Below are 19,272 nucleotides of genomic sequence, written 5' to 3' on the forward strand. Positions count from 1 at the left end.
TTTACATATGAGGATTATACGTGTAGGGGACAAGGTGTATCGATGGTGTAGAGAGGGAGGGAGGGAGGCAGGAGCAGTTACGGAATTTCAGTAAAGAGATCAACAGAGAAGAGAAAAAAAAGGTACTGTTTGCATTGTGCCGCCGTAATTTGGATAGCCGTTGGTTCGGTAAAGTGACGAGAAGCTTGTGTAAATACTGACCTTAATTTAATCACTCGGTATACTTCGGCCGTTTCTAGTATCGATCAATGTCGATTTTTGTGGCATCATTTTTTCTTTGTTACAGTTGCTGTTGATGTTGTTGAAATCTAATGGAGGGAAGCAGTTTGAAAGGTAGATGATTGTGAATGAAGAGAGAGAGAGAGAACATGATTTAAATTTACATAGAAATACGCACTGCCTAGGCCAGAAGGGCTACACAAGGAGGAAAATTCAAAAATACAAAAACAAAAATATGAAAAAAACAAGGCCAAAAAAAAGAAATAAAAAAGAAAGCGCCTGCAGATGAAAGGAGAAGGGAGATGCACAGAAACAAGACTGAAATAAAATAAAACCAAGAGAGAGAGAGAGAGAGAGAGAGAGAGAGAGAGAGAGAGAGAGAGAGAGAGAGACCCAGGGGAGGAGACACACACGAGACCCACCCGCCTTCCTAGATCCGGGGATCGAGCCGGGGTAAATAAGGTATCGGGGGGTGCGGGCCCTCCTGATCACTTGGACCAGAGCTCATTATTTACAGTCTCACCCCGCGCACCTGCCAGCCCGCTACAGGCTCAGGTGAGGTAATGGTGTCGTTTGGGCGTAAAGAGAAGGCTTGGGAGTCCAGGAGTATAGGAGGAAAGAAAGGTCGAGACTGTGTTATTAGACTTATAAATGCGGTAAACAGGAAGAAGCCTCGTGTTATTGGGGTTTTGTATAGGAAGAAAAGGATAAGACGTTGCTTGTAGCCTTAACATGCGCTTGAGTGAAAAGAAAGATGGTCAATGTTTTGTTGGCCTTTAGTATAGGAAGAAATCGTATTTGAAACTTACTTAACTAAAATACGTGCTGTAGGGAAAGCTAGATCTGGATTCGTGTGCAAAATTCTTTTATACAGAAATATTGAGGCAACCGGCTACTAGATTGGTGATTCCTGAAATTCTGTTCTTGAATATCTGTTGTCAGGGGATGAAAACGAGATTGAGATTCTTACACGTCAACTTTTTGCGTGATGTATTGGAAGCCTCTCTCTGTTTTCTAAATAGTAAGTAGAACAACGATAAATTTAACTATTCACAGGGTAACTAAAAGATTGAACCCCATAAAAAATAAGAACTAAACAAAATATACATAACCCAACCCACTCTAACAAATTTGATGACCACACAAGGGCTTTACCGTTTTATACTCTCGTTGCCGAAAAAAAAAAATCGTTCCCTCTATCAGACTTAGTGAGCCCAAGGAAAGAGAATACCCCGTAGAAGTAAGAAGGACGGTGATCAGGTGACGGAGGAGGAGGACCAGTTCTGGAAGCCGAGGGGATCGTGGCCTCCAAAGAGAATGCAAATATGTGGAAGGGAAGGAAAAATGGGATTCACTCTGCGTGTTTTTCCCATCAAAGTTGAATGTTCAGTAGATCATTTTTGGAAAGTGTAATTGAGAGTGATTAAGAGAGAGAGAGAGAGAGAGAGAGAGAGCAATTTAGACTTTTGTAGATGGGGAAAGTAAGACGATTTTAATTTTCGCAACATACTGTTTTCCTCGTAACCATTTTGTCCCCCTCCTCCTCCTCCTCCTCTTCCTCCTCCTCCTCCTCCTCCTTCCCTCACTCTTCCCCTTCCTTGCGCCGAGCCTTAACATCCTGTACCATCAATCTAAGGAGACAGACCAAGGAAGTCCAATTACGAGACAGGTGACGCTGCTCCAGGTGCGTTTGAGGTGACACACACACACACACACACACACACACACACATACACACACACCACACGTATTCACAGCAACAGTTGAGATGCGAATGTTTACTATTAATGCTAATTATTAATGTATGAATATTTGGCGTTCGTTTGCTAGAATATAAATATCTTGAATTGTTTAATGAATCGAGTAATGAAGCTCTGCTTGTTGCTGTGCGGTGTTTATTGTTATGGTTTATTATTATTATTATTTTTTTGTTGTTTCCCGTTTTTGTCCAGGACCGAAATATTATGGCCCAGTGTATAATTTGGGTATTTTTCCATTTTTTTATATTATCTGATAGTTTGCATGCTCATCAGATCATAACTTTCCTTTGAATGATCGCTTTTTGCAGTCGCCCAATTTTCTTGCTCCTCATTGCATATTTAGACGAAGACTCGCCTCGCGCCACAACTATCTGCTCTACGATATTTCAAACCCATCAGTCCATTTTCCGACCCCCACACATCACGTTATACTCTTGATTTCTCACGCCTCGATAATTCTTCTCCGGTGTGTTGACTATATCACTTAATCCACAGCTAGATTTATTTTTTCCACCTGTTATCAATATTCCTGGATCTAGTTTTTTCTCTCACTTGCAAACAATTTCACCTTTTGTTTCCTCCACTACCATCGCCGCCAACGGTACCACCATCACCACCACCACAACCATCACCATCATCACTACCACCACCACCATCACCTATACTGGCACACAACTCCCCTAGTTTCTGTCTCTGTCCGTCTCTCTGCTTCTCTCTCTCTCTCTCTCTCTCTCTCTCTCTCTCTCTCTCTCTCTCTCTCTCTCTCTCTCTCTCTCTCTCTCTCTCTCTCTCTCGCAGCCCTCACGTGTCCTTTACCATCGCACCCCTCTCACTCCCATTCTTTACTCCCTTCAATTACCTCGCCCTCCCCCGCAGCATCCCGGCATCCCCTTTCCCTCCTTCCCCTCACACCTGACTTATGGAAAGCCACATGTTCGAGGTTTTATTGAAATGTGGTGGTGGCGGTCTGGGGGTCTAATGTGAGTGTTTGTTCTGCAGCGACGGGGCGCCACTACAGAGGAACCCTTTTTCATATTCAAATGGCGTCCTCTGGCGGAGCAGACCCACGCGGGATGAAGATCAGTGTCTCGAGGTAGAGGGGGAAAGGGAGCGAGGAGGGAAAGAGGAAAGGAGGCTGTGGGAGGGAAAGGGAGAAAGGGGAGTGAGGGGAAATGAAAGCGGTTGGGGGCTAGAGAGGGAAGATGGTGAGGGAGAGGCAGGGTGAGACCTACAAAGGGAGAAAGAAAACGAATAGGGAAATGGAAAGGAAAGGAAAAAAGGGCGCAAGTTGGGAAAATAAGGAAACTAAGGATAGAACAGGAAGGCGTAAGGGAAAGGGAGGAAAAGTCTTGAAAGAAGGAAGAAAGGGAGAAGAGGAAAGGCCATTGAGTAGGCGAATCGGGTAAAGGAGTAAAGAATTTCGACATTTAAAAAGAGAAAGGTTATTGATAGTAGAGAAGAGATAGGTCGAGAAAAGAATAGTAAGTTTAACGCTTAGAAAAGGAAAACAAAGAAAATAAGAAATATACGAGAGATAGAGAGCATATGTGAGGTGATAGGAAGGGAAGGGAAAATTAAAAGACTGAGTTAAAAAAAGGAAAACCGAGGAAAGATAGTGAGCTGAAAGAGGGGGAAGTAAAGGAGAAAGGAAATGAAAGTGGAAGAGGGCACGTAGGAGGAAAGAGGGAGAGGATGAGTGGAAGGAAGGAGGAAATAGAAGGTAAGAAAGAGGAAGGAGGAATAAATTTAAAGAGTGAAGCCATAGGGAGGGTACAGAGGGTGGGGTGGGAGAAGGAAGGGAAAAACCGAGGCTAGGGAAAGAAGGAATAAATTTCAGAAGAGGGAGACGAAAGGGGAGGAGCGTGTTTGAGGAAGTGGGCGAAATGGGAATGCAAACCAAGAAATAGTGATTTTTTTTAAAGGGGCGTGGAGGGGGAAAGTTAACTGTATTAGTGTGAAATAAGAATCCATTCAGTCGCATAGGAATTCCTGAAAAAAAAAAAAAACGCGCATGGTCCAAAATTTCACTGGAGTTAAATAAAAGAAAATAAAGACGTAAAGAGAAATGATATGTAGGATAAATATGATAAATACCTGCAGTTTTATACAGAGATATTGGATTTTTCTTTGAAGATTAGCTGAAATATTAAGGTTAAGAGAAAATAAAATATCGAAATGAACAAAATATATCCTAAAAAAGGTTGAGCGGAAAGAAAGAACAATTTATATAAACATTGCAGAGAGAGAGAGAGAGAGAGAGAGAGAGAAAGTTATGGCGCATCAGGTTTAGGTCTTCGGTCATTTTTTCCTCATTAGCACAAATTTTTCCTCCTTCCTCACACGTTTCCTCACCCACAGCTTTCCTCCCTCGTAACCCATTCTTCCTCCTCTCGCCTGTCAGATCCTCACTTCCCTCCCTTCCTTCCTCTGCTTTCCATTTCCTCCAAGATCTCTCTCTCTCTCTCTCTCTCTCTCTCTCTCTCTCTCTCTCTCTCTCTCTCTCTCTCTCTCTCTCTCTCTCTCTCTCTCTCTCTCTCTTTTCCGTCCTCCTCCATCTCTCCCTCCATTTCTCCAGAATAAGGGAAGTTTTCCAGAGCTTCAGCCAATATACAAATGTATCGAACTGGTTTCGTGGGGAAGTTTTCATGTAGTGACCTGATATTTGTATTTTTTTTTTAGATTTTTTTTTTACATCGTGTCCGTTGTATGTGTTGACCTGTCTTGGTTTTTGTTGCGTTCTTTCGTTTCTTCATATATATTCTTATTTTTTGTATTTTATATGTGTTTCGCTTTCTTTCTCTCTTTACTGTGTTTGCATCTTTTATTTTGCCTTTGTGTAATTTCCTTTTCTTCACATCTTCCATTGGTTATGATGCTTGATCCATTTTTATCAGGTAACATTTTGCGTTGGTGGGGTTTCTCCTTCTATTTTGTGAAGTCTTATAACAGGAAATCTCTATTCTCTAAATACTACATATAAGAAGGACCACCGAAACTCTTGCCAAAATCGCGATATAGAGACACGTTCAGGCAAGGAGACATAAGACGGTCGGTGCTGTCCTTCGCCCTCCTTCTCACCCGCCGCCACCGTCTCGCCTCCGCCGCCCACCGACCCTCTCCGCAGCCTCCTCGGCGCTAACAATTTATGCATAAAAATCTCGCGCAAATCAATACCGAAGCGGCAACGGCGACCTTTGGGCAGTGGATCCCATGAGAAGAGAGAGAGAGAGAGAGAGAGAGAGAGGTGCAAAACAGACAGATGGACAGATAGTTTATTTACTGTCATGCTAGAGAGTATGCACACAGTGTAACAAAATAAGATTCGCTTAGATTACTTATTATTTCCACTAATATAACGAAATCGCCATAAATTCGAAACGGAGCACATTTATAGTAAGGGGGAAAGGGCACAGGCTTATTACTGGACTCTTTCACCGCTGTGCCTCTCCACACACACACGGCGGATTTCAAGCAGAATATCTAAGGGTCTAAGTCCTTTGGGCCAGGAGGAGGAGTGGAGTTAGAAGGGGGGCGGGCTTCTCTCAACTTCCCATCACACGATTATCCCCCCTTACGGGCTTGTCGATAAATGGGTACCTGGAGAAACCCCGAGGAAGGTAAACTGTGGTGACCCGAATGTCTCTGTCGGTCTGGTGATGCCGACTAAGTCATCAAAGGCACTGAAGGCTTTTCACCAGCCACAAGTTGAGAGGATGAGGAGACAGAGTAAAGCGCAGTACAAACCCAGTCGCCTCGTCCCCCATCTTATCTTTTCGGTGCTGTAGTCTACTTTTTTGGGAGGTTTGTGTGGTATTGCGTTTTGGTATTTTGCCTTATCTTTTAAGATATTCCTGTTTGTCTCTATTATCGCATTTCTCAGTCAGCCACAGTGTAATTATCGTGAACAGAAAAAAAAAGATAGAAGTGAACGACTGAAAATTATGCTGTCTGCTGGTTATACTGCGAAAAAATGAAGGACACAATAGTTATTAAGAAATGATACGAAGAAAAATAATCCTCTGGGGACACTATATATCTAACACTGAAAAATATAACTATGTCCTTTTATTTTGACCAAGTTTATATCTCCACGAAGGCCCATGTGTGCCGTAGGCTTTTATAACCTGATATCGGCTTGGACACATGTTGAATTTATGGCTCTACCCGTGTGTTTTATGGCCCCACGCTGCCCACCACACGCCTGACGGGTGAGAGCAAGTGAAGTGTACTAAGACACGTGTGTTTCTTGGCATATGGTAAATAACGAAGGATAAACATAAACAATCCATAACTCAAATTTGTAGTGGCAGTGGTGGTAAAGTAGTTCTAACCCTCAGAAGACGTACCATTTTTGTTTCAAAATAAACCTTTCCATAAACATGCCTACTATTCACTGGAAAACTTGTAAAAGGTGACTACCATTAAAATCAGTCGTTAAGGATTCGATTTCATGCCCCTGTTCATCGTTCATCGTTCATATTATAACGTTAGATTCTCGTGGCATCGTGGCTTTCATCAAACAAAAAGTAGCGCTTGCACGTCATCTACGCTCTATACCCTCACGGAAGTATACATGTTTTGAAAAGATCCGTTTCCAGTGTGGAGTGATTAGTGAGAGTGTTTCGGTAATAACTGTGCTGAGAGAGAGAGAGAGAGAGAGAGAGAGAGAGAGTAAATCGACTGGTATCGAGTACATGAGTGAGGCGCGGTGTGGATCGATAAAGAATGGAGAGCAGCAGTAAATGGGGCGGGTATTGCATCAATACTCTGAGGGAGCAATGGAGCGAGTGATTGAGAGAGAGAGAGAGAGATTAGCAGGAAACGAACAAATTTGTAAATAGTATATGACATTGTATAGGGACAGAGAATCACAGACCGCGTGATTTTATTCCATAGCAATATTGTTATTCTCTCTCTCTCTCTCTCTCTCTCTCTCTCTCTCTCTCTCTCTCTCTCTCAAGTACCGTCATTAGCGAAACATACTCATTTATCACCTCATACAGGAAACGGGTATTTTTCAACATGTAAATAGCTGAGAAAAAAGAAGAAAGGGAAGACGGAAATAGAGCAAATTTTTATACTCATTTCGGAAGGGTAAGAAATTTTCACGTGACGTCGGCTGACTGGGGAGAGTCCTGTTTTAGGGTGAAAATTAAGTTTGGATATTCCGCCACGCGTTTCTCTACCCTCCAGAGTCTCATGTTTCCCCAGATAAGTGACTTTTTCCCCCTAAACCCCAACCCCTACGCTCCCTTGATGGCTGCAGGTGGAGAGAGGGTTGATTATTTCGGGGATTGTCCTATCTTAGCTCAAGGGATTTCAAAGGAACTTTTGGGCGGGGTGTTGATTCGCGAAGGCGATGATTTAAATGGGTGACGTTGTGTTTAATTCACCACGGCCTGATGACTGATGGTGATGTCCAGCAAGTACTCTCCCGGTGAGAGGAGTCGGAATTTGGTCCCTCCCACACTGCACACTTCTATCCTTTTCGCTCAAGGGGGAAAATAACCGCTCCTTGTTAGCGGAAAAATCTTTCGACCTGAGCGGGGCTCGAACCTCAGCATGCCAAGCCGGAGCCTGACTTAGTTGAGCCTCAGGATTGGTGTGTGTGTGTGTGTGTGTGTGTGTGTGTGTGTGTGTGTGTGTGTGTGTGTGTGTGTGTGTGTGTGTGCGCTCAGAGAAAAAAGCAAAATTGTTATTGATTTTGTTATTGTTTACACTTTGTGTTTCTTGACCATTACCTGTTGCCTTAAAGTTCTAAAATAGACAGTTGCGTCTCTCTCTCTCTCTCTCTCTCTCTCTCTCTCTCTCTCTCTCTCTCTCTCTCTCTCTCTCTCTCTCTCTCTCTCTCTCTCTCTCTCTCTCTCTCTCTCTCTCTCTCTCTCTCTCTCTCTCTCTCTCTCTCTCTCTCTCTCTCTCTCTCTCTCTCTCTCTCTCTCTCTCTCTCTCTCTCTCCTAACTACATCAAATGTGCTAACATATTATAATCATGCCTTCATACATTATAAATACATTCATGTAACTCCCCCTCCACTCACCCACACCAGCACGCAGCTGAATACCACCCTTGTTTCCTCCACCCTACCTTACCTTCCCTCAACTCTTTTTGTTATACTTTAGCATTGGCTCTGAAGATTTATAATTTGAAAATTTTCTGGGTAACGCTTCCAAAATTTAATGAAATTATCGTTATTAGTATTAGTATTAGTATTACACACTCACACACACACACACACAGTTCGTGAAAGGGAAATATAAGAGAGAGAGAGAGAGAGAGAGAGAGAGAGAGAGAGAGAGAGAGAGAGATGCAACATTCGTTAATGCAAGATACACAAACAAGATTGAGGCAGATACAGAATTGACAATAACTCGAGGCCAGATTCGCCGCCGGTTAATTAATTACTCACTTAACGCTGAGGCAAACCACATATCGTATTCGGTAATTGTGGTACACTTTGGTGTCATCAAACTTAGTCAACTTGAAGGCCGCACGAACATTGATTGTTGTTGGGAAGAGGATTGTGGTGATGCGCAATATGATTCGTGAGCATCATCTGCACCTATCTCTTCGTATGTTTGGCTTCCTGGTAGCTGCATCCCTATATGTTATGCGGACTTGCTGCTGCTGCGTCTGACTCGTTTTTTCCCCCGTACCCATCAGTTTAGAACTTTAGAGAATCAATATTGAGAAAATTCGTTGTCGTTAGTTGAATACGCAGTCCGGATAGTTTTTCATGAATAGTAATATTAATCCGGTATGTGTAGAGCCAGTATTGTTAGATTAGGTCGGTGAGATAACTATGAAAGGTTGTGTTATCCTGATTAAAATAATGGGTTTTCTAAGCGACCTTTTGTCTTTTTGGATAATATTGACACCTGTAGTAATGAAATTGTGAATATAAAGAAAAAATAGACAGAGGTCTTAGAAGAAGAAGAAGAAGAAGAAGAAGAAGAAGAAGAAGCAGAGTACGAATAATAATAATAATAATAATAATAATAATAATAATAATAATAATAATAATAATAATAAGACGAATAAGAAGAAGAGGACGAAGAAGAAGAAGGACGAAGAAGAGGACGAAGAAGAAGAAGCAGCAGAAGAGGAAGAAGAAGAAGAAGACGAAGCAGAAGAAAAAGGAGAAGAATGATATACAACAGTGATTAATTTTAATAAACCCACTGAGACAAAATATGTAATGAATAAGAACCAAAGGAAGAAAATATGATCGTGGACAGATTCGCACGAAAGAATGAAAGTAAACACAAAATCATCTCCCATAAGAGAGAGAGAGAGAGAGAGAGAGAGAGAGAGAGAGAGAGAGAGAGAGAGAGAGAGAGAGAAATTCATCAGTTAGAGCAACAACGGGGGTCGGGACGGGAGCATAGCCAAGGCACACAGTTATTAATGACAGTCTCCTACACCCTTGGAGGCTCAACAGTCAACCTTCACCCTTCCCTTCCTCCTCGTCTTTCCTCTTTCTTTCCTCTCTCAAGACTTACCACCGAAACACTTCTTCCTTCCCTCTATTTTACCCTTTTCCTCTTTTCTAGTCTCTTAATCTCATGGAAACTCAACCCTCAGCCTTTTTCCTCTTTCCTCTCCCTTCTTCCTTCCTTCACTCCATCTTACCATCCTCCTCGTTTTAAGTCTTAGCCTTTTGGAAACTAAACCCTTAGCCTTCTTCCTCTTATTCCCCTCCTCTTCTCTCTTCCTCCATGCCCTCTCAAGACAACGCTCAAACATATCGTACTTCATCTTAAACTCCTCAGTGTTTCTAGTTTCCTAACCTCTTAGAAACTTAATACTCAGCCTCGCTCCTCTCATTCCTTTCCTATTTTCTCTTGCTTCTTCTATTTTTTTTTTTTTACAGTTAAGGAAACAGCTCAAGGGCAACAAAAAAAGGTGTAAAAAAAAAAAAAAAAAAATAGCCCGCTAATCGCTTCCTTGGACTTTAGACCGAACCATTCCTTAATTCCCACCGTCTTTACCTCCTCGTTTCTAGTCTCCTCACCTCTTGGGAACGCAACCCTCAACCTCCTTCCTCGCATTCCCCCTTTTTTATCGTCTTACGTCTTTAGACTTGACACTCATTCATTCATTCCATATATTATCCCTAATTTTCCTTGCAGATCCCACTCGGTCTCCCTCCTCTTTTTCCCCTCTTCCTTTTTACTTCAAAAATAAATAAATGAATAATTTCTTTCTTCCTTGCCTCTTACCCTGCTTCCAATTTTTCGTCTCTTGATCCATTGTAAACTTAACACTCAAATTACTGTAGTTCTCTTCCTCTTCCTCTCTGTCTGCTGGCATCTTCCCCTTTTCAAATTAATACTCGGACCTTCCTTTCTCCCTTCTCGCCTGCTCTTACTGCCTCTATTTAGAAACTCAGTCCTTTAACTCCCTCTCTTCGTATCTTCCTACCTTCACTTTACGTTGGTGGTCTCCTTCACTTCCTTATTAATCCTTGCTTCAGTATAGTGTCAATGCTATATGTCTCTTACTTCTTGCCTTACCGTAACACAACATATCTCAGGGTAATATCTCAAAACAAAGGATGTAGGTACGAAAAGTCGTATCTTGCCTTATAAAAACAAATTTCTTTTAAGTCAGTTTGCGTCTGTTTACTTGCTATCTTTTAATTCATATTTAGATGAAAAAAAGGAAAGCATTCATTTTAACTAACGTCTGATAACTACCACTTTTTTGCTTTCCCTATTTTCGCCTTCTCCATAGAGCCACAGTTTACACACTCACGCCGGCGGAAAGAGAAAACACAGCAGTCACATCCAATTATATCAAGTGACTATAAAAAAAGACACATACGGAAGTCTAGGGGTGAACTTGCCTGCCGTAGCGACAAGAGCATAACAAAAATGAAAACGCACCTAACAATAACACAACTAATTGGCGATGAGGACAAAGGTAGTTTATTTACGCTCGTTTTGATGGTGTAATGAGTCCTGACCCTCTCTATACCCTCCTCCTCCCCCTCCTCCTCTCCCTCGTTCCCGTCCTCCTCTTCGTCTTCCCCTTCCTCCTCCTCCTCTGCTTCCCCTCCTTCACCATTATCACCATCAAGAGTCAGTCTAATAGGGCCAGCCGCCACATCCATCTCTCACGTATTAATCAATCCGTTCATTATCAGTGTCCCTAACTATTTACTATTGTTCATCAGTCATCACATTAACATAGTCACCATTAGCCATGCATACATAGCCAATACTCTCCTATAATCACATTCCGTCAAATACACACACACCATAATTACTACCCCTCTAATTCAAACTCTATAATGATGATGGTGATAATAATAATAACAATAATAATAATAATAATAATAATAATAATAATAATAATAATAATAATAATAATAGTAGTAGTAGTGTTAGTAATAATGACATTGATAGTTTACTTCAGCTGTAAATACACGTTAGGTAAATACATCTAAATTCGTCACTCTATACTTATCACTATAATTATGAGAGCAACAGTCAGCGGGCTTTTTTTTTTACATTTTTTTTTTGTTTCCCTTGAGTTCTCTGTGCTGTAAAAAAAAAAAAAAAATCAACTTGATAAGACTCGTTACGAAGAGGAAACTAAATTGAATGCTTTACAGGACTTAAATTTCACCTGTAGAAGGCAGAAAAAGGCAAGGTCCTTAAGTTTCATAGATGTGGCGGCTCCAGCAATGGCTCAGAGTTAGACGAAAGAGGAAACGAGAGGAAGAGGAAAGGATGGAGGAAGAGAGGAGAGGGGTAACGGAGGAGAGGGATTTTTTTTCGGGGGGATACTGTCGGTTACACTCTGAGGTAACGATGTGTACAGTTAATGTTGGTGACAGGGAGGGAGAGGAAGGAAGGGAGAGAGAGGGGGAGAAAAGGGTAGAGAAGGGAAGGGGAGAGAGGGCCCGGGGATAGGGAGGAAGGAAGAGGGAGGAGAGTGGAGTTGGATAATGGAAAGGAGAGGAAGTTGTTGATATTGAAAGTGATGATATGAATGGAGAGAGAGAGAGAGAGAGAGAGAGAGAGAGAGAGAGAGAGAGAGAGAGAGAGAGAGAGAGAGAACAAATGTAATGGAAACAGACAAACGGAAAAAAGTATCCTAACAAAAATAAATGAAAAGAAAATCAATGCTCCTGGAAAGTAAAAAGTACGTTCTTAGTATAATATGGCACACTAATGGTACTTACGAACAAAAGAAAAGAAAGAAAAGGAGAGAATATAAATTAAAACAACAACAACAACAACAACAAAAACTCACTCCCCACAAATAATTAACCAAACGGAGTAAAGAAGCAGAGAAGGAGCAGCTCCCCTCTCTCTCTCTCTCTCTCTCTCTCTCTCTCTCTCTCTCTCTCTCTCTCTCTCTCTCTCTCTCTCTCTCTCTCTCTCTCTCTCTCTCTCTCTCTCTCTCTCTCTCTCTCTCTCTCTCTCTCTCTCTCTCTTTGTTGGTTCCGTTCATGGTCAGTTAAGTGATCAAGCTTTACTATAAATGCGCCTTCGGTTTTTCTCCCTTTTTTACCGCTCCCTCTCATCCCTCCCTCCCCTCCGCCCATTCATTTATTCCCTTAAGCCGTCTACTCCCTCTTATTTCCCCTCCCTCTCAGATGTCCAGTCAGCCGTTCCCCCTCCGTTCGTTCCCCTCGCCTCCCACTCAGCCCTCAAGTTTTCTCCCTTTTTGTCTCCCCTTCCAAGGAAATGTTTATAGTCTCCGGTAACTCCAATTTTCCTGTTTAGTTATACGCGTTATTTGGTGTTCCTTTTCCTATGCCCCTAAAGTTGAGGTTTTTCATTTGTCTGCTTCTTGCGAGGTCTTTTTTTCCTGTTTTGTTTTAATCGCGGTAGTTTTATGTAGCATATTGTTTCTTTAAGTGTGCTGGCTTTTTTTTTTTTTTTGCCTGATTTTTGTTATATTTGCTTCCTTTGTGCGGTGGTTTTCCCCCTCTTATCTGTGTTTATTTTCCTCTCGTCCGTATCTTTTTTTTTTCATCTTTCTCCTTCCCTCCCTCCTCTTCCCTCCTGCTCCTTCTCCTCGCTCACTCCCAGCAAGAAGACTCCATCAAACCCTTAAACTCAGACGAATGAATTTCCTCCACAGATATCAATAAGGGAGGAGGAGGGAAAATAACAAGAGACAATACCTTGCCCGGTCGGGGTCTTATCTTTTTCTCTCAAGGAGCAAGTTTTGAAGTCGAGTGTTTGTGCTCCCTCCGCCACCGGGGCTCAGTGGCCACGAAACTCGGCCGAAGAGTAGCGGGGAAGCCTTCAAAGCCAGCCTCCGAGACCCGGCAACCTTCCCTCCCACTCGACCTAACCCAAAAATCCTGAGGCCTTACTGAAATCGCTCCTCGGTCCGGGGGGGTCTCTCCTGCGCACTCAGCATTCAGAGCAAGCCACAGCACAGCACATCATACAACAACACGGCACAGCACACCCACGCAGCACACGTCTCTATACATACACCCACACCCTTTAGGAGACGTCTCTGCCTCAGTACACCCCCTCTCCTCCACACAAACATAATTTCTGTACGCACTTTACGCTTATTAGAGTAAATTCAATTAGGATTTATGTGTTCCCTTCTTTCCTTCCCTTCTCAGCCCTAACGCCTTAACCAGTTTCGAAAAAAAACATATAAACTGATATAGCAATGGTGAAAGAATAGGAAAAAGTAAAAGGAAAACAGGGAGACACAAAAATAGATGGAAAGAGAGAGAAAAAAAGAATGATGACCTCCAGCAGTCCTCAAATAGTCCTCAATCTCATCCGGCACCCTTGGGCGGGCCAGAGCCATCACTTCTGCTGAATAAAAGCCAAATAAAGATCATCCCCGCGAGCCCCAGCGATGCGCCCACCACACCAAATTAAACTCTCCAGACTGACCCGCTCTGCCCGATTGTTTCATGGGGGAGTGGCTGGATTTTTTTCTTGCGGTGTAGACTCTGCTCTTCCCGCTTCCCCTGTGTGCCTCTCCCTCCTTCTCCTCTTTTCTTACCCCTCCATGACCTCATCCTTGTGTTTTTGCTTCGTTCTCCGTCTCCCTTCCTCTTTCGGTCCCTCTGTCTTTCCCTTTCCTTTTAACTTACCCTCTCGTGATTCATCTTCTCTGTTCTTATGCATCTCTAACTCTTCTCCCTATGATTTCTCCCCCTATCGTGTTCCTTCATACATTTGTCCCCATTTGTCCCACCCTTCTTTCTGTACTCTCCTTTAACAACTGTTCTTCGCTTTCCCTTTCTCCCTTCTCCGCCTATCCCTCCGTTTACCCTCTAACAACCTCTCTATATTTCCTCTCCACCTCCCTTACGAATATCAGTCCTTGCCTTTCCCCTTTCCTCATTCTCCCTCCAATCTTAGCCAACACCCAGCCTTCTCCCCTCACTTCTCCCCTCTGACCAACCGCAGCGGTCAAGAGGAAGCAGCAAGAAGAGGTAGATGAGAGGAATTGGAAGAGAGGAAACTAAATAAAAAACACTATGGGGTTCGTTTTCTTTAAACATATATAAGAAAGAATTTTAATCACATAAGGCAAAATAAACATAAGAAAGAGTTATAGCATTATGGCTCAAGTAAAAAAAAAAAAAAAATGTCGGAAGGAAATTTTTGGATGAAAAAAACACAAAAAAACAGCCAAACATACCGAGGAAAGGGAAGCTAAGTTACGAAAAAAAGTGCTATTCTGGAGGCAAAAACGAACCTATTCATAAAAGGCAATATTGATCTTTTCCCTCCTATCGACTCCAGTGGGAAGGGAGGGAGGGAGGGAGGGATGGAGGGGAGGAGAGTGGGTGCGTTGATTTCTTCCCTCCTTCTCTCCTTCTCTTCCCATCTCCTTGCTTTCCTTTGGCCTCTTCTCTCTCCCCTTCTCTTTCTTCTTTCTCCCCTTATTCGGTCCCTCTTTCCTTCTCCTTTTATTCCTCTTCCTGAATCGATACCTGTACACCTCTAATGCACTTTTTGCGTCTTTCAATTACACACACACACACACACACACACACACACACACACACACACACACACACACACACACACTCTTGGTTCTTTTTACGGACTTCCAAAAAGACGGAGCACTTAAATACCGCTATAGTAGAGTACGACTCAACATTTTTTCAGTTCTCTCTTAAAGGTTCTTTACTCTCTACCAATAATTATATTCGAGTATTTTGTTGCAAAGATAAGATCAAACAAAGGTATCTAATGTTCACACAGTCATGAAATACCGTTTAGTTCAAAGAAATATAGTAAAAAAGATCATTTATGCTTAATGTAACAATCGAATCACAGCCACGTAAAAAGCTCTTAAGTGGATGATTAAAATGTTCGACAGTATAAAACGACGTTATTGTTCTCGTTAGTCAATCACCCGTCAGTGCAAGTGATGGTTGTGTTCAGGGTGGTTTTGGTTGGACGATTCACGTGTGATGGGTTGGAAAGATTGCATATAACCTTCAAACACTATCCTTATCAAATTCCATCACTAGTGTAAATTTTCACTTTGCAATGTCCTTTCCTTTTTAAGCCCTGTGCATGTCTTTGTGAAATTAGGAGAACGGAAATAAGTTAGATAGATAGCTTAATAGATAGATAGGTACATAGATAAATATACGTAGGTAGACCCATAGATAAACAGAAAATTTGATGGAGAAATATCGTGTGATGAGTTAGATAAAGGTAGAAAAAATATTTATAAATGGATAAATAAATAGTTAGATACTCAGATGAATTTGTAGTTGGATAAATGGATAGTTAGCTAAATAGAGAGATAGTTAAATAAATAGATGGCTAAATAAAGGTTTGATAAATATATAAATAGTTAAGGAAATAGTTCCAGAGAGAGAGAGAGAGAGAGAGAGACTGCCACGCCCTTTTAGGCTCTCGTGGGTACCGGGGAAAGTGGATTGATAATATTTTTTAGTATCTTTTCTCTGCCTTTTTACCAGTATGACTAATGTAATAATATGAATGATACACTTCCAATCCTATGCCTTTTTCTGTATACATTTTTTTTCAGTATAAATTCTCTTAAGGAAAAAAATACTTCTGGGTATTTTTAGTTATTTATCAACAGTTCATTTGTTATTTTTGATTTTAAAGTTTTTGCACCGCATTAGCCATTACCTCTTTTCCAATGTCGAACTTTTCCTTTCTCCCTTGATTGCCTCACCTAAAGCCTCAGTTATATTCCTCATCTCAATTCATTTTCTTACACCATTTCTCGTCTCGTCCTATTTTAAACTCTCCTCCTCCTCCTCCTCCTCCTCCTCCTTCTCCGGCTCCTCCTCCTTCCCTTCCATCAGCCTACCATTTCCCGTTTCCTCTTCTCGTCAATTTGTTTGCATTTTGTGAGACGCGAGAAACTGCCGATACTAGCCAGCACACACTCCTTCTACTGGACCTTCTTCCCCTTCTCTCTCTCTCTCTCTCTCTCTCTCTCTCTCTCTCTCTCTCTCTCTCTCTCTCTCTCTCTCTCTCTCTCTCTCTCTCTCTCTCTCTCTCTCTCTCTCTCTCTCTCTCTCTCTCTCTCTCTCTCTCAAGATTATTTTCCTACATTAAAGAAGCCTCACGAGGGAAGTGGAATTCATAACCCGAAACCCATTTGCGTCATCTTTACTCACCGCCGTCTAGTTTTAAATCAGTAAATCCAAATCCTGCAGTCGATGAAGTATAACAGGTGAGGCATTAAAGTTGCCTGAAATAATGCTACACGGAAAAGTCGCCTCCAGAGGGTCGATACGGATATCAAAGTGGGTAAAGTTGGTAACATGAAAATTAAAGGGAAAGAAAAGGCACACATATGAAAAAGGGACGATAGGACAGGGACACTTACCCTTTCCATGTGCCGTATTGGAGCCTCCGAGGGTTAGGATGAGCGTGAGTAGCATGAAGAACGCCATGCAGGTCTTATCTTGCTCTGGATCCGTCATTGTTCTCACTCCTTCGCTCCTTAGCAAGAGTTGTCGACACGTGTTACTTTTCCTTCCCCCTTCTCCACTGGGAATCACACATCTCGCACTTAGAGCCGTTTATTACAAAGCAGCCGGTTAATAGTTGCTCCTCAGTTGTGTTTGTCGCTTGTAAACTTAAAAAAAAAAAAAATGTGTGAGGATCTTGTAGCACAGCAATGTTCGCTGAATGTTTGGTGAATGTTTTCTGCTTTTTGGAAGATGTTTTTGCTGGTTTTATGCCACGAAGTTGAGTTTCCAACTAAAAGTCAAGTGGTTATGAATTTATGTCGTCTCTATGCTTAGTTATGATTAGATTAGATTAGTTATGTCGTCCTTATTTGGTATTGTTATGGTGTAGTTTCCTAAAAAAATGATTACTCGCCAGTGCACCGTAGCAGGTACAAAGGCGCCGTTTACTAGTTGCTCCACAGTTGTATCGATCGATTGTTAACTCTAAAGAATGGCACTTCCTGTAACTACGTCCACTAGATATTTATAGAAAGTTTTCCTCTTATATGACACTTTTTTATGATATTACGTCAGAATTGAGTTTCCATAAAATGTATTGATTTCATATCGTCGTTGATGAGTAGTTATATTGTTTGTTCCTCGGTATTTGCTGTAGTTCCTCAAGAATCGATTTCTCTCCAATGCACCGTAGCAGCGAAGGTCGTTTTCGTGGTCTCCTGTTTCGTCGTGGTGGTCGATCAAAGGCCCTCCATGTCCTTGCACCCCAGTCACTCCCCGGATCCTATACTCCCCCAAAGAGGCTTATTTCTATTGACAAACTCCCTCCTTATTCCCGTCGGGGCGTGTTCCACAACCCTCCGCCCCAGATCTGCTTAGCGGCGGCCCGTCTTGGCTCACTCACACCCTCACCTTCACGCCCCGCCACCGTCAGATTTAGCCATTCTTAAAGCCTCCAAGTGTGATTGACTTTATCTTATATGTATGTGGAGCACTTGAGCGTGGTGGTGAAGGGAGTGTGACAGTTTAAGACTTTAACATTCCAAGGAAGTATTGCATTCTCTTCGCATCACCTTTGATACGTTTTGGTGTATCCCATTTGCATAGATACAGTCTAATCACTAGTAGTTATATAAGATGCCTTTTTACCTAAGACTGTTGATTAATTTAAGAGATTTAGTATTCCAAGGCTTTTACGCTCTTCACATCACAGCCTCAGAATTCAAGGCCAGTATTCTCTTATGCACGAAGTATAACAGAGTTCCTTCGTTTGTGATCGTACTGTTCACTTGACCTTAGAAGATTCTTACCTCAAGTATCAGAAAATCATCAAATATCTACCCAACCATATCCTTTTGCAAATAGAACTTGTTTATATTGTATTTTTTTTTCTATATGGCTCGTCTTATCTAATGGTTCACTACTGATATTCAGTGCTTAGTGCAGTCTCGTATTAGTCAATGGTTCACTGTTGGTCAGGTTAGGGGGGCGAATCTGTCGGCTTCTCTCTTCTCGGGGAGGTTCAAGTCCCCGCGGGAGGCGGAATGATGGATGAGCGGATAGCAAAACGCTTCACACGGCACCTGCGAGACAGAATCTTAATAACCACGCCTCTGCGGCTTTCCCGGAGGAGTTGCCGAAGAGGACACTTGGCAGATAAGACTTTCCTGGCCCGTCCGCGGCTGCAGAGCCTGAAAAGAAGAGGAAATTAAGTGTGAGATCACCTGTCCGTTTATAGCTGCTCTAGGTGTGGAAGTGGGAACAAAAAAACTTTTTTCCAGAAGGTAGATTGACTCAAGGATGTAGCAGAATCATGTATTATATTACTATAATTATTATTATTATTATTATTATTATTATTATTATTATTATTATTATTATTATTATTATTATTATTATTATTATTATTATTATTATTATTATTATTATTATTATTATTATTATTATTATTATTATTACTGTAATTAGTATTGTCATAGTAGTTGGTATTAATGTTTTTTTTTAGCTGTTACCATTAAATAAATCTTTGTATTCTTGTTTCGTTGCTAAGCAAGGTTTTAGCAGACGAATGTGGAGGTCAATATAGACTTTATCAGATAATCAGAACATCAATAAGGAGGCGGAAAGGGACATGGCTAATCCTGGAAGACATATAAAAGTCAAGTTTAGAGGAACGGCGACACGTTCGTGGGAGCGGTCAGGAAGACACACCACACTTCACGGCTTCGGTTCAACACAGGTCATGCATTATTCCTCTCCATTTTTATGACGAAAGTTTAAATGTTAGATAAGGCAACTTTTTTTCACATGATGGTAATATCTCTGAAGCCTGCATCTCAAGACAGATTTATAGCTTGAAAAAAAAAATGTATTTAGGTTTT

The 19,272-nt window shown here is 41.8% G+C and overlaps 1 protein-coding gene and 1 long non-coding RNA gene across 3 annotated transcripts in view; one reads left to right on the top strand and one right to left on the bottom strand.

The window, feature by feature from the left end:
* Positions 1-19,272, top strand: part of LOC126996951 (uncharacterized) — a 113,992-nt gene that overhangs the window by 68,350 nt on the left and 26,370 nt on the right. The window lies entirely within an intron of this gene.
* Positions 1-19,272, bottom strand: part of LOC126996950 (lachesin-like) — a 64,634-nt gene that overhangs the window by 38,773 nt on the left and 6,589 nt on the right. The window contains exon 2 of the mRNA XM_050857905.1: positions 16,807-18,582. Within this exon, the coding sequence (XP_050713862.1) occupies positions 16,807-16,903 (97 nt within the window). The 5' untranslated portion in view covers positions 16,904-18,582. The remainder of the gene's footprint in view (positions 1-16,806; positions 18,583-19,272) is intronic.

The sequence above is a fragment of the Eriocheir sinensis genome, chromosome 11, assembly GCF_024679095.1.
Source record: "Eriocheir sinensis breed Jianghai 21 chromosome 11, ASM2467909v1, whole genome shotgun sequence".
NCBI lineage: Eukaryota > Metazoa > Arthropoda > Malacostraca > Decapoda > Varunidae > Eriocheir > Eriocheir sinensis.